General features: G+C 58.8%; 1 protein-coding gene across 8 annotated transcripts; it reads left to right on the top strand.

Moving 5' to 3' along the window:
- The first annotated feature begins 1,254 nt into the window (after positions 1-1,254).
- On the top strand, positions 1,255-11,554 carry FGFR4 (fibroblast growth factor receptor 4). Of its 8 annotated transcripts, XM_019655671.1 has the most exons (20): positions 1,255-1,381; positions 1,703-1,803; positions 2,183-2,297; positions 3,753-3,950; positions 4,565-4,828; positions 4,924-5,004; positions 5,129-5,295; positions 5,796-5,919; positions 6,385-6,575; positions 6,689-6,827; positions 7,175-7,368; positions 7,450-7,595; positions 7,678-7,799; positions 8,980-9,090; positions 9,186-9,376; positions 9,747-9,869; positions 9,947-10,017; positions 10,250-10,387; positions 10,655-10,760; positions 10,861-11,554. In XM_019655671.1, the coding sequence occupies exons 4-20, from the start codon at positions 3,842-3,844 to the stop codon at positions 11,005-11,007; spliced, it is 2,424 nt and encodes an 807-aa protein (XP_019511216.1). In that variant the 5' UTR covers positions 1,255-1,381; positions 1,703-1,803; positions 2,183-2,297; positions 3,753-3,841; the 3' UTR covers positions 11,008-11,554. The 8 variants fall into 8 exon arrangements, with proteins under 8 accessions (XP_019511216.1, XP_019511215.1, XP_019511217.1 ...); XM_019655670.1 differs by lacking the exon at positions 2,183-2,297; XM_019655672.1 differs by lacking the exons at positions 1,703-1,803; positions 2,183-2,297 and having other exon boundaries at positions 1,255-1,426.
- Positions 11,555-12,514: the final 960 nt, after the last annotated feature.

Here is a 12,514-nt window from a genome sequence, read left to right on the forward strand (position 1 = left end):
TTAATCACTTCTCCACCCCACCCTAACCCTCCACTTCTTTCTCAGGGCTCACAGGAGAGAAGACTTAAGAAGAGGAACCTGCCAAGTCCAGAGAGCTTCTCTGAGGAAGTGAGCAGAGATCTAAGAATGAGGTGAAACTAACCAGACCTAGCAGGGAAAGATTTTTCTAGGAAGTGAACCCCCACAGGCAAAGTCCCAGAGGTAGGGTGGGTGCAAGGAAGAAGTGAATGAAGCAGACGTGGGCAGGGGGCAGATCATGCCATGGATTTTTTTTAAAAGATTTTATTGGAGAATTGGGGGAGGGAACAGCGTTGGGAAATCGGGAAAGCGGAACAGACAAGTTGCTGTCCTTTTGTTCTTTAGTTGTGGAGGGCGTCGCTTCACCGGCCCAGGTTGGTATTATGATCACTGCGCTCTTCCCGGCTGAGGGAGTCGGTCGCTGGCCAATGGACGGTGGCTCACAGCAGCTCTCGCCAGCTGCCAGCCGCTCACAGTAGCTCATGGAAGCCCACTGCAGCCCACTATAGCCTTCACCGTCGCTGGCGACTCATGGCAGCCCAGCTCCAGGTCAAGCTGTTGTTCACCATCTTAGCTGTAGAGGGCGCAGCGTCACTGGCCCATGTGGGATCCGAACTGGCAGCCCTGCTGCTCAGAGTTAGCGCTCCCAAGCCAGCTCTTAACCAATGAGCCACTAGGCCTGCTCATGCCAAGGATTTTTACAGAGAACTATTGGAAAGTTTGAAAGGGGTAGTTGTGGTTGGTACAGTCAGATTTGTATTTTAAATACAACCCTGAAGGTTGTGCAGAGATTGGATGGGGATGGGGTCAGAGGGGAGTCTGTTAGCCACTATATGGCGATTGCGCAGAAGACAGAGGAGCCAGGCTGGGCCAAGGTTAGCAAAGGCGAAGGTTGGTGGTGTGTGTGTGTGGTGGTGGTGGTGGGGGGGAGCGCTCAGGACTGCTGGGTCTTGTTCTCTAGGGGTGACAAGAAGGAGATAGAGCATGGACTAGAACTTCGAAGCCTGGCCTGGGTGGGGCGAAAAAGGCGGAGTCTGAGCGGGTGTGTAGCAGACTGGGGCTGGGCCGCGGGATTGGGCTAGCCTAGTCGGCCGCTCCACGCTTTTAGGTTCGGGAACTAGTTTCCAGGTGGGTGGGACTGTGTGCCACCCGCAGCCACACCGCTGTCAGGATAGAGCTGGTCCAGGAGGGGCGGGGCCGAAGTGGGCGGGGCGCCGGGCCGCCCGCGGCCACGCCGCTTTCGTGGGTGCATTCCTGGCTCTCCAGCCAGGGGCGGAGGAGCGTCTGGGCTGAGTCTGCGGTCCCCGCCGGGTTCGGGGGTCGGGGCTGGCGGGAGCTAGGAGCGGGGCCGCGGAGGACCCAGGTGAGCCGGGACCCTGTGACGGGAGCGGGCCCGCGGAGGCTCGAGGTGAGCCGGGACCCGGTGTGGGCCCATCCCGCGCTCACAGCCGCCAGGGGGCGAGCGGCGGCGGGGCTGCGGGAGCTGCCCCCTCCCAGCACTGGGGACCTGGGCGTCCGCTCGGCAAGGGGGTGGAGGGGACGGTAAATCAGTAACCCGCAACGCACACAGGGCCTTTTGTCCCGCTCCGTCCAAAGAGCACCCTGGCCGCGGAGCTGGTTACTCATTGCCCACCCTGGCGGGGGCGGGCCGGCTGGGAACCCGCCGACTCTCACCTCTCCTCAGGGTGGCCGGGTAGGGGTGGAGGAGGAAGAGCGCGCCGGTCCCTCAGCTGCTGGACCGACTACGAGCCCCGAGTGGAGATGAGAACGATGAAGCTCCCAGAGGTGCTCTCATTTATCCAGGGTCCCCCAGCGCTTGTGCGCTGAAGGCGAACCCAAGACTGCCTGGTGCTAGAGTCAGGCCCTTCGGTCCCATGTCTCCGTGACCCAACTAAGGGCGCCCAGTAGCTGAGGTCAGGGTAGCTTGGGGGTGGGAATAAAATCCCCAGACCTCCTCACCCCGCTCCCAACCGGAGCTGTGGACCCAGAGAGCTGCCCTCCCTGCAGATGGGAGGGTGGAAGGATTTTTACAGAGGAGGGGCCACGGAAAGTAGGGGTGGGTGCTGAGACAGTGGCATCTGAGCCAGGTGGGGAGGAGAAATGGGAGCAGAGAGGTATGAGCAGGTGAGAAGACATGCCCAATTTTGAAAGCCAGTATCTTCAGTCCTGAAGGGGCTGACTGCCCGCCCAAAGATTGGCCCCGGCAGGAAGGGAGGAGGCCTAGGATGCTGGACAAACAGTGTGGACTGAATTCTGCTGGACACAGACAGCCATTAAGGGTCTGTAAGCTGGCGGGGAATGCCGTGACATATCCAGCTTGTAATTTTTAAAGCCCTGCTGCTGAGTTGAGGCTGGAGAGCACAGGGAGATGTTTGAAAAGGCCCGAGTTAGAGATGACCATGGCCTACCCTGGGTCCAGGAAGGGGATGTGGGTTGTACTGGAGAGGAATTGAGGAGGCAGAATGGACTAGAAGCTGGGAAGGGGTGTCGAAAGAGGATGGACAGAGATGATGCTCCAGCTACAGGCGTAGCCCAAGGAAGAAGCAGTGTGAAGGGGGAAATAATGGCTTTGATCAAGACAAGCGAAGTGTCCCCTGCCTCAGAGCCAGAGCTGAACTGGGGGGCGGGGGGGAGCGGCTGAGGCGAGGGTGCAGTGGGCATCCTGGGCAAGGTAGATCCAGAGACACGAGTGCCACCTGACTTACCCAGCCCCAGGTACTAGCCAGTAGGCCCCTCAGACTACGCTGGTTACCCTCTTCCCCTGCCTCAGCTGATGCTTGGGTTTGAGTGTTCCTTTTAGGGGATGGAGACATCCTTGGTGGCGTTTGGAAGATGGTAACCAGATAGGGTGGGTGTGTACAACACACCTAACAGGAACAGTGCCAGAACTAGAGGTGGCTCGCCGAGGGCAGACTCAGGGTGACAGTGATGGGGAGGGGAAGGGGCAGGAGAACATTTCAACATTCTATGTAGCCAGACCCTGCATATATTCTTTTATCCTCAAAGCAGTCTTGTGAGGACAGCGGCCCTGACAGGGCCAGGGACTTGCAAGTCTGTAAGAGTCAGGATTTGAACTTGGTCTTGTCAGACAGCAGAGTCTACATTCTTTACAAGAGCCAGTGTTGCCTCACATGAAGTTGTGGAGGCACACAAATCAGAGGTATCCCCAGGATGCTATTCTGGTGCCAAATGAGGAGGCACTTCTGCTGGCCATGGGATGGGCTGCCTTGTTTGTAGTGAGCACCCTGTCACTGCATGTATCCAAAACTGGTCATGGAAATGTCAGCAATGCTAATAAGGAGTGGGGGTCAGATCAGATAACATCCAGATGCTGAAGTTTAGCCTTGTATTATATTTCAGATTTTTTCCCCCTGCTCTTCAGCAATAAATTCATTTATTCAGCAAAAAAATAAATTATGTGTACTGAGAGCGAGCAGAAGATATGTCTCCATTCTCTGCTTGCCTCCAAGGAAAGAATCCCCAAACTGCCCTTTCTGTGAACTTGTGCCAGGGTCTCAGCAGGACCCTCCGAGAGCAGGAAGCCCCACCTTGCCCCCCTTGCAACAACCCCCTGTGAGCCGCCTTGGGCTCTGCAAGAGCAGACCTGCTTTTAGTCTGCCCTGCCGCTTGCCACTTGCCGCTTGCCGCTTGCCGCTTGCCACTTGCCGGGGGAGGGGAGAACTCGGATAAACGGCTGGACATTTCCTGTCTCAGTTTCCTTATTCACAAAATAGGGGAACAGCGCCAGCCAAGGTGCACACGAAGCAGGAGCTCCTCTCCCTGTTTCGGGAAGGCCGTTGGTGGGAAGACCAGCCTGGGCCCCATGAGCAGCAGGAAGGAGATGCAGCTGCTGTTGGCCCTGTTAGGGGTCCTGCTGAGGGCATCCTGGGCTCCAGCTTTGTCCTTTGAGGCCTCTGAGGAAATGGAGCTGGGTATGACCTCTAAGGTGGGAGAGGGTGGCAGGGATGGGAAGCGTGTGCACCAGGAGGGGACTGCTGGCTGAGCAAAGCTGGAGAGGATCCAGGCCCAGGCCCTGAGGAGGTGGCAGCAGGGCAGGGCCCAACCAGAGACTCAGTGTCTGGCTCCCAGCAAGCATCCACCTATCTCTGTGTCCACGTGAGAGGACTGGTCTTGCAGGGCCCAGGGCCCTGATCTGGGCTGCAGAGCTGGTGGTGAGCCCCTTGGCTGTGTGTGTGCGTGTGTGTTCTGAGTACTGTGTGTGTAGCTTGGGAGGCCCAGGCAGCACGTATGGTGTATGCACTGTGAGAGTGATGTGCCCCCGAGTGTGGCATGTGCCCTGTAAGTGGCACCTATAGCATGTGCCGTGTGTGTGTGGACATGGCCTGTCCAGTCCAGCATATGTGCTATGCACCATGGGTGTGTTGTGCTCCAGGTGTGGCCTTTGCCCGGTGCGTAGCATCTGTTGCTTGTGGTTGTGTGTGTGTCCGAGGTGCTTATGCTCTGCGTGTGCTGCATGTTCTCTGTATGTGGGGGGCTGCCTCAGCCATGGCTGTGGGGTTCACTGACCTCTGCCCTTGGCCCACAGAGCCCTGCCTGGCCCCCAGCCCAGAGCAGCAAGAGCAGGAGCTGACCGTGGCCCTTGGGCAGCCTGTGCAGTTATGCTGTGGGAGGGCTGAGCGTGGTGGCCACTGGTATAAGGAGGGCAGTCGCCTGGCAGCTACTGGCCGGGTGCGAGGCTGGAGGGGCCGCTTGGAGATTGCCAGCTTCATACCTGAGGATGCTGGCCGCTACCTCTGCCTAGCACGAAGCTCCATGCTTGTCTTGCATAATGTCACCTTGGTTGTGGATGGTAAGGGGGTCTGGTAGGGGCTAAGGGGTACCTGGGGAGAGACCTTACCTGTCCTAGATCCTAGACCTCGACACCTCCTTCTGTCCCTGACATAGACTCCTTGACCTCCAGCAATGGTGATGGGGACCCCAAGGCCCACAATGGCCCTTCGAATAGGCACGTTTACCCACAGCACGGTCAGTATAAGTCTTCAAGGGCTCATTTCCCTGTCTCCCAGCTGGTCCCTGAGAAGAGACCTGTGTGGAAGCAGGTGGTCATCCTGGGGCACTAAGTTCTCCCTTCCCTTCCCCTCCCCTCCAGCACCCTACTGGACACACCCCCAACGCATGGAGAAGAAGCTACATGCAGTGCCTGCTGGGAACACCGTCAAGTTCCGCTGTCCAGCTGCAGGCAACCCCTCTCCCACCATCCGCTGGCTCAAGGATGGACTGGACTTCCACGGAGAGCATCGCATTGGAGGCGTTCGGGTGAGTTTCCAGGTCCCAAGGCCATTTGCTCCTCCACTTTCACTCCCATTGGCCCCCTCATACCTATAAGTCAACCCCCTAGTTTCTTCTCTAGTGAAGAAGGCCACTGTGTGGCCCCAGAAGGGACATTAGACTGGACTTGTACAGCTCTGGTTCAAATTCCCACTCTGCCACTGTCTGGCAAGTGACAGCCTCTCAGCCTAAGTGACTCCATTTGTAAAGGGGGAAGGATCACTGACCAGTATCAGTAAGTTCCAGCAGCTCATTCTCAATGATGAGATCCTACAGAGTCAGTCCAGACTGCAGTGAGGATGCTGAGACTCAGAGAGGGCAAAGGCTGGCTCAAGGTGGCATAGCTAGGAAAAGGCCGAGCTAAAACTCTTGGAGCCTTCTCCTTTTTCCCAAAGTTCCTTACCTTGGTCTCACTGCCCCCCCCCGCGTCCCCCCCACCCCATGGGCAGGAGTCTATGGCCCCTCTTGGACACTTCTCCTTCTCCCAGTTGCGCCATCAGCACTGGAGTCTGGTGATGGAAAGCGTGGTGCCCTCGGACCGTGGCACGTACACCTGCCTCATAGAGAACTCAGTGGGCAGCATCCGCTACAGCTATCTGCTGGATGTGCTGGGTGAGCGGACGGGCAGGCGAGGCAGCATGTGGGTGGAAGCCCAGACCCTGCCCTCAAGTAGGGCCCAGTCTGTCCGGCAACATGAACTCAGTCTTAGATGACTTACTCAAGCTGCTCAGTGTCCTGGAGGGTCTGAGGGAAGCACAGTGGGGAATGTGGGCCTGGAGGAGCAGGGGTCGGCCGAGAGGAAAAGTGGGAAAGACATCGAGGCAGAGGGCATGGGCTGAGTAAAGACCTTAGGTATAAAGAATACAATGCATGTGTGGAGAAGTGTATGCCTGGGGTGTGGCATTTAAGTGGCGAGTCAGGCCATGAAGGGTTTTGAATGCTAGGCTGAGAAGTTGTCCATCTCAGCTGCTTATCGGGAAGGTCCCTCCCTTGAGCTGGGGGGAAGGCTAGAGGCAGGTGACCAGGGTGCTTCTGTGGGTGCCGCTGGTCAGGGTTGACGGCCAGCCCGGCCCCCAGAGCGGTCCCCGCACCGGCCCATCCTGCAGGCGGGGCTCCCAGCCAATACCACAGCGGTGGCGGGCAGCGACGTGGAGCTGCTGTGCAAGGTATACAGCGACGCCCAGCCCCACATCCAGTGGCTGAAGCACATTGTCATCAACGGCAGCAGCTTCGGTGCCGACGGCTTCCCCTATGTGCAAGTCCTGAAGGTCCAGCCCCTGTGGCTCCTGAGCCCTACCCTTCTCCCCATGGGGGTTAGAGGGTAGTCCCCAGCTCCCTGGCTAGCCACGGTGTGACCCCTAAGTGTTTCTCCCATCCCCAGACAACAGACATCAATAGCTCAGAAGTGGAGGTTCTATACCTTAGGAACGTGTCAGCCGAGGATGCGGGCGAGTACACCTGCCTGGCAGGCAACTCCATCGGCCTCTCCTACCAGTCAGCCTGGCTCACAGTGCTGCCAGGTGAGCACCTGACAGGGCTAGAAGGGGCTGCAGGATCCCGATTTGATCTGGAAGTGGGCTGTGACCTGCTGCTGGGTGGACGTTCTCCCTTGGCCTATGGGATCTGAGCTTGGGACATGGTGTGTGGATTTGTGTGTTTGATTCTGCATGTAGCAGATCCCTTTGCATGTCCACAGGTGACTGTCAGTGTAACCCAGGGGTGTGCAGATTAGGTATAATTGCAGCTTTCTTGGTGTGTGCCTTTGTATGTATTGGGAGCTGTGAGGGCCGTAGTTCAAGGGCATAGGGCTGGGCATCTGACCAATGACCGGTCAGTTACATGTCTGTGTGTGTCTGTCTTTGGACAGAGGAGGACCTCGCATGGACAGCAGCAGCGCCCGAGGCCAAATACACGGACATAATCCTGTACTCATCGGGCTCTCTGGCTTTGGTGGTGCTCCTGCTGTTGGCTGGCCTGTATCGGGGGCAGGTGCTCCACAGCCGGCACCCCCGGCAGCCTGCCACGGTGCAGAAGTTGTCCCGCTTTCCTCTGGCCCGACAGGTATCATGCCATCCCCACTCCTATGTCCCATAATGAGGCTCTCAGCCTGCCTTCCCACCAACCAAGTCTCCCACTTTGCAGTTCTCCCTGGAGTCGGGCTCCTCAGCTAAGTCCAGTTCATCCCTGGTACGGGGTGTCCGGCTCTCCTCTAGCGGGCCCCCCTTGCTCGCTGGCCTCGTGAGTCTAGACCTCCCTCTGGACCCGCTGTGGGAGTTCCCCCGGGACAGGTACATTGTGCAGAGTGAGGGTGTGGGTGGCAGACAGTGATGATACCCAGATGGCTGAGGCCTCAGCTTTCTCCATTTTCAGGCTGGTGCTTGGGAAGCCCCTGGGCGAGGGCTGCTTTGGGCAGGTTGTGCGTGCAGAGGCTTTGGGCATGAACCCAGCCCAGCCTGACCAAGTCAGCACCGTGGCTGTCAAGATGCTCAAGGGTGAGTGTGGTGGCCTTGGGGAGGTACTGTGGCCTTGGTACTAACAGAAGAGGCTCATGGTGCTACCAGGTGAGCACTGGGAGCCAGGAGAGGCTGAAGGTTCCCACCCTTGGGCCTGGGACCCAACTGTGCTACTTGGCAAGTTACTTCTGAGCCTGTTTCCTCACGTGTCCCTACCTCCCAGTCCTGAGGTTCATGGAAAGTGCCTGGGGCATTAAATCTTACCCATGGAGATGATGGAGACTACGAGGATTTGGGGTATCTGGGGTTTGATAACCCCCCCGTCAGCCTTGGCCTCAAGTAACCTCATCAGCCTTGCAGGCCTCCACCTCATTCCCCACGATTCCCCCCGAATCGCACTCAGTCTCCCCTGGGCCCGTCCCAAGTCTGTCCTGCTATGTCCACCACTCTAGAAGAATAGCCCTTCTGCTTAAACTCAGTCCCAACCCCCAAACAGGAGCCCCAAGGTGCTCCAGACACACCTGGGACCTACCATCAGGGCCTCTCACTGCTGTCCCCCAGCCCCCTCTACAAGAGCAGTCCAAACCCACCGATGTTCTGCTCCCTCCACTCCCCGCCCTCCTCTCTGCACAGCTGGGGCCACCTGGCACTTTCAAGGAGGCAGGGATTGAGAAATGTGCATTGTGAGGTCTGGCGGTGAGGGTATGTCATTGGCCCAGGGCCACAGGTCAGCCCCAGGGGCCCAGCCCCTGCTCCGCTGCCTTCTTCCAGGCCTCCCCTAGCTGCGCCCCACTGGCAGCTCCCTGAATTCCCAGGCCAGATGGACGCCAGATCCTGGTCAGACAGACCTCAGGGCGCCAGCCTGCTTTCCGCCCCCAGGAGCTCTCACCCCATTCAGGGACTAACGCCAAGCCCTGCAGACGAAGCTTCCTTCCTCTTTCCCCTCTCCTGTTTCCTGTTCCCCCCACTGGCAGGCCTACCTTTTTTAGATCCTTGATCTTCTTGCATCCTTGCAACTGCTGTGAGAGATAGAATGTGATCCATTAGCCCATTTCATACAAGAGGATCCTGGTTTAGAGAGGATAGGTGACTTTTTCGAGGCCACACAGCCTAGCAGGGACTCAGGCCCAGATCTTCCTGACTCCTAGTCCAGCACTCAGTGTCCTGTCCCCTACCTATGGCCTCCCTTGTGTAGTCACCCTGGCTGTCCTCCTTGCAGACAATGCCTCCGACAAGGACTTGGCAGATCTGGTCTCTGAAATGGAGGTGATGAAGCTGATTGGCAGGCATAAGAACATTATCAATCTGCTGGGTGTCTGCACCCAGGAAGGTGGGACGTGGCGGGCCCAGAGAGGGGGCAGCTGGGGCGCAGAGCACAGCCTCAGCAGCCTCCCTGACCCCCGCCTTCTGGCCTCGCCTCTGCAGGGCCCCTGTACGTGATTGTGGAGTGTGCTGCCAAGGGAAACCTGCGGGAGTTCCTGCGGGCCCGACGCCCCCCAGGCCCTGACCTCAGCCCCGACGGGCTGCGGAGCAGTGAGGGGCCACTCTCCTTCCCTGCCCTGGTCTCCTGCGCCTACCAGGTGGCCCGAGGCATGCATTACCTGGAGTCTCAGAAGGTTCGGGCAATGGGCAGCACTCTGGGCCACTCCAACTGCTCCATCTTCACACCTTTATGCCTCTGACATCAAAAGTCCCCATTTTCTCCCTCCCCTTTTTCATTACCCTAAGTCCTTCTGTACCACCCCCCATGTGTACATAGCTGACTGCATGTCCCCATTCCATCCTCACATATGTCCTAACCCAGAGGTAGGGCAGGGGAAGAGGCAACACAAGAGAGAACGTGCGGGCCCTGAAGTTAGACTGCTCAGGTGTCCCCTCCCTGAATCCCGACTTCCTCATCTGTGAAATGGGTGATGATCCTGACCCACCAGGGTTCCTGTGAGGTGCTGTGTCCTAAGAAGCCTAAGTCTCCTTCCCTGCCCCCAGTGCATCCACCGGGACCTAGCTGCCCGCAACGTGCTGGTGACAGAGGAAAATGTGATGAAGATCGCTGACTTTGGGCTGGCCCGTGGCGTCCACCATATTGACTACTACAAGAAAACCAGCAATGTGAGGGAGGCAGGGCAGAGCTGGGAGCGGGGAGGACCTGTGGGACTGGCACTAATGCCCCCTCCTGTCTCTTCCAGGGCCGCCTGCCTGTCAAGTGGATGGCACCTGAGGCCTTGTTTGACCGAGTCTACACACACCAGAGTGACGTGTGAGTCCTGGAAGGCGGGGGTCCAGAGTGTCTGCCAGGACCATTGTCATACCCCATAGAAAGGGCAAAGCACTTGCCCAAGGTCATACAGCCCTGGGACCTGAGGAACCAGACTTCCAAAGAAGTCCTAGTCCCCACCTCGGGTGGCAGACCATGCCTGCGGGGTCTCCCATCCCAGGCCCAGGAGTAGGGAGCGAAGCTGTGCCCTGCTGAGTCCTGGTCCTGCCTCCAGGTGGTCATTTGGGATCCTGCTGTGGGAGATCTTCACCCTTGGGGGTTCCCCGTACCCTGGCATTCCTGTGGAGGAGCTGTTCTCACTGCTGCGGGAGGGCCATCGGATGGACCGGCCCCCAAACTGCCCTCCAGAGCTGTGAGCCCTCGCCCCACTCTCCCCCACTCTCCAGTCCTAATCCTCTGCCCTGACCTTGGCCTCAGGGCCTGGCCCTGGGGCGTGGTCAGCACCAACTTTCACTGTGGCCTCTGACTGCCTCCTTGGCCCAGCAGGGAGGCCCTGGCCTGGCTTCTGTGCCCATTCACTGAATGACCCCACTACCCCCCAGCAGATCCCACCCAGGGCATGAGGTCCTCCCCTCAGCCAGGCATGAGGCGCCTTCTGACTCTGCCCCATCTCTCCCAGGTATGGGCTGATGCGAGAGTGCTGGCACGCGGCACCCTCTCAGAGGCCCACTTTCAAGCAGCTGGTGGAGGCACTGGACAAGGCCCTGCTGGCCATCTCTGAGGAGGTACTGCTCCCCTCCAGTCCTGTGACCTCCTTCTGCCCATTCCTTTCTGGGCCCTCATCTGAGCTGACTATCAGGGCTAACCTGCACTGTTCCCTCGCAGTACCTTGACCTCCGCCTGACCTTTGGACCCTACTCCCTGGCCAATGGGGATGCCAGCAGCACCTGCTCCTCCAGCGATTCTGTCTTCAGCCATGACCCCCTGCCACTGGGGTCCAGTTCCTTCCCCTTCTCTGGGATGCAGACTTGAGCAGGGGCACGAGGTTGTGTGGGCAAGACAGCCAGCAGCCCTGTGCCTCCTGGCTCAGCTGCAGTCCATTGGTGCTTGACCTTGGCAGCCCCAGGCCCTGGCTTCAGGGTGCTGTCCCAGATCTCCAGCTCTGCTTTGGAGAGGTCTCCTTGGTCCTGGGGTCCCTAGTTGAGGCTTCTGGCTCTGGCCTCAGGTTCCTAACCCAGTGTTCCTCCCCAGTCTCACGGCCCTCCCCTTACCCTGAGAGTCATGCCCCACATTCTAATGGCCTGAGTGTTAAGGCTCTGCTTGGCTTCTGGGCCTTGGCACTTGGTTCTGGCTCCAGGGGTTTGGCTGGACCTGGGTGCAGGGTTGTCCCAAACCTCCCTGCTTCCCTACACCAAGAAAGGTCTTGGGCCTCTGGTCCCCGTTTCCTCAGGCCTCCCCCGCCTTCCTTCGGATGGTTGTCCCAGTGTCTTGGTGCTAGGAGTTTCGGCCCTGTGCTCCTGAAGCTGGAAGCCTGCCAAAAACACAGAAGCAAATGGCCTTCGATAAATTATTTTTTTGAAATAAACCTCCGTGTGCCTGGTGTCTCCCTTGCAGCGGATGGAGCGGGAACAGGGTGAAAGGACCCCAAGCTGGGAGTTCTGCCACGGTGACAGACTGAGGGCTCTGTGCCCAGCCTTGGATTCAAAATCCACCTCCAGCTGCCTCAGAGCAGACCCAGTAGCCGGCGTGCGCCTGTCTTGGTCTCTTACTGGGACCATCGTATGTATGTGATGGTGTGAACGAATACTGATGGGCAGAGGAGCCCACTGGGCAGGACTCCTGTACCCTCTGCACATGTGCGTGTGTGCCCTGGGGCTGTCGTCAAGGGAGCTGGCAGCACCCCTCCCCCATCTGCTCAGCATTAACCAAGCTGACCGTAAACACAGCGTGAAAGCCTGAAACCCAGCTTCGAGGCTGTCAGCGGCTCCCACGGTGGCTCCCACGCTCTGCAGCTCAGGCAGAGGGCTTGTGGGGGCCGTACCCGCCCCAACTCACCCTGGCCAGTCTCCCAGGCAGCAGCTGGTTGCCGCCCGTCCGGCTGGGCTGCAGCTGTCCCTGCCTGCCTGGTCCTCCCCTGGGGAGCCCTCACAGCCCTGTTCTCAGATGCCCTCTGGGTGGTGGGGAGGATCAGCTTCCCAGGGCTCTGAGCCTGGACCTTTCCCCAGCTCCATCCCAGCAGTTACTGCTGCTCCCCAGCCCCTGAACTGTGGGGTGGGGCATCCGACCTACTGCCTGGCTCTCCTGCCCTGTCTTCCAGGCACAGGACTGCCCAACCAGGGCAGACCCTTTGTGGAGGCCCCTTGGATTGCCCCCGTGGCCTCCCAGGGAGTGGTGGCTGAAAATCCATTCAGGATCAGTCAGAGGGACTGGTTGTAAGAATGTGGGGCTGGGGCCACCCTGAAGACTTGAGAAGCAGCTCATGACCATGCTTCTTTCCCACTCTGGGTCTCCCCACACCTTCACCATGCCTCTGACTCAC

Source organism: Hipposideros armiger, unplaced genomic scaffold, assembly GCF_001890085.2.
Source record: "Hipposideros armiger isolate ML-2016 unplaced genomic scaffold, ASM189008v1 scaffold_242, whole genome shotgun sequence".
NCBI lineage: Eukaryota > Metazoa > Chordata > Mammalia > Chiroptera > Hipposideridae > Hipposideros > Hipposideros armiger.